General features: G+C 33.3%; 1 protein-coding gene across 1 annotated transcript in view; it reads left to right on the top strand.

Annotated features, from left to right (window-relative positions):
- Positions 1-992, top strand: part of LOC107082654 (equilibrative nucleoside transporter 1-like) — a 26,645-nt gene that overhangs the window by 18,487 nt on the left and 7,166 nt on the right. The window contains exons 7-8 of the mRNA XM_015371440.1: positions 518-599; positions 675-739. Coding sequence (XP_015226926.1) covers positions 518-599; positions 675-739 — 147 coding nt within the window. The remainder of the gene's footprint in view (positions 1-517; positions 600-674; positions 740-992) is intronic.

Below are 992 nucleotides of genomic sequence, written 5' to 3'. Positions count from 1 at the left end.
TGAAACTGTTAGTTAATTCCACAGAAGAGGAACATGATAACTAAAAGATCTGTCTCCCATTCTACTATTAGAAACTCTAGGAATGACTAGTAAACCTGCAGATTGTGAGCGAAGAGCTCTGTATGGAACATGAAGAACAATTTGATCTCTGATATAAGATGGATCTATTATGTTATTTAGGGTTTTATAAATCCAAAGAAGGGTTTGAATTTCTATTCTGGATTTAAAAGCAACCAAAGGAAGGGAAGCTAAAAGAGAAGAAATAAAATCTTCTTGTATTTCAATAGGCTGGTTAAGGTGTGGAAGAAAATTAAAACCAGAGAGCTGAGGGTTCAATTTTTCATAAAGGTAGAATTGAAAAAAAATAAAATAAAATTAGGAGCAATATAATCTTTTTGTATGCCTGTGCATTGATCATGAATCATATTGAATTATTCTTTTGTTTTGTTTTTCTATTTTTAGCTTGAAACAGTATCTTGTACGTTTGATTGTTAATGTCTAGAAACTTTCATTTCAGGAGTTCTTCCAGTTTTTTCAAGAACAAAACAGAAAACCAACTTCGGATGATGAGCAAAATGCAGTTACCCTGATGAACACGGGTATGAAACTAAATTCATCACCTGGAAGGTCATGTCAGAAAAATAAATCTGATTTTTTGAGTTGTTGATTCTCAGAGCTTAAAGATGCTACAACTGATGAGACGGACCAGAGCATCTCCATGATGAAGATTTTTAAGAAGGTCAGACATTAAATCTATACTATTAGCTTACTGGTGCTCGATCATACAATAACATCAGTGGTGAAAAGAAACATCAGATAGTAATTACACAAACAGAAAAAAACATAAATCGGAAATCTATGCCAAGACTAATTTTTTCTTCTTTGGATCGATCTTTTGCTGTGTTTTAGTTCATATGTAAGCTTAAGATTCACAGTCTATGTGAGAACATACACTCACCGGCCACTTTATTAGGTACCCCATGCTAGTAACG

Source organism: Cyprinodon variegatus, unplaced genomic scaffold (genome assembly GCF_000732505.1).
Source record: "Cyprinodon variegatus isolate N-32 unplaced genomic scaffold, C_variegatus-1.0 Scaffold58, whole genome shotgun sequence".
Taxonomy (NCBI): domain Eukaryota; kingdom Metazoa; phylum Chordata; class Actinopteri; order Cyprinodontiformes; family Cyprinodontidae; genus Cyprinodon; species Cyprinodon variegatus.
The sequence above is the reverse complement of the archived record's forward strand: the minus strand, read 5'-3'. Positions and strand labels throughout refer to the sequence as shown.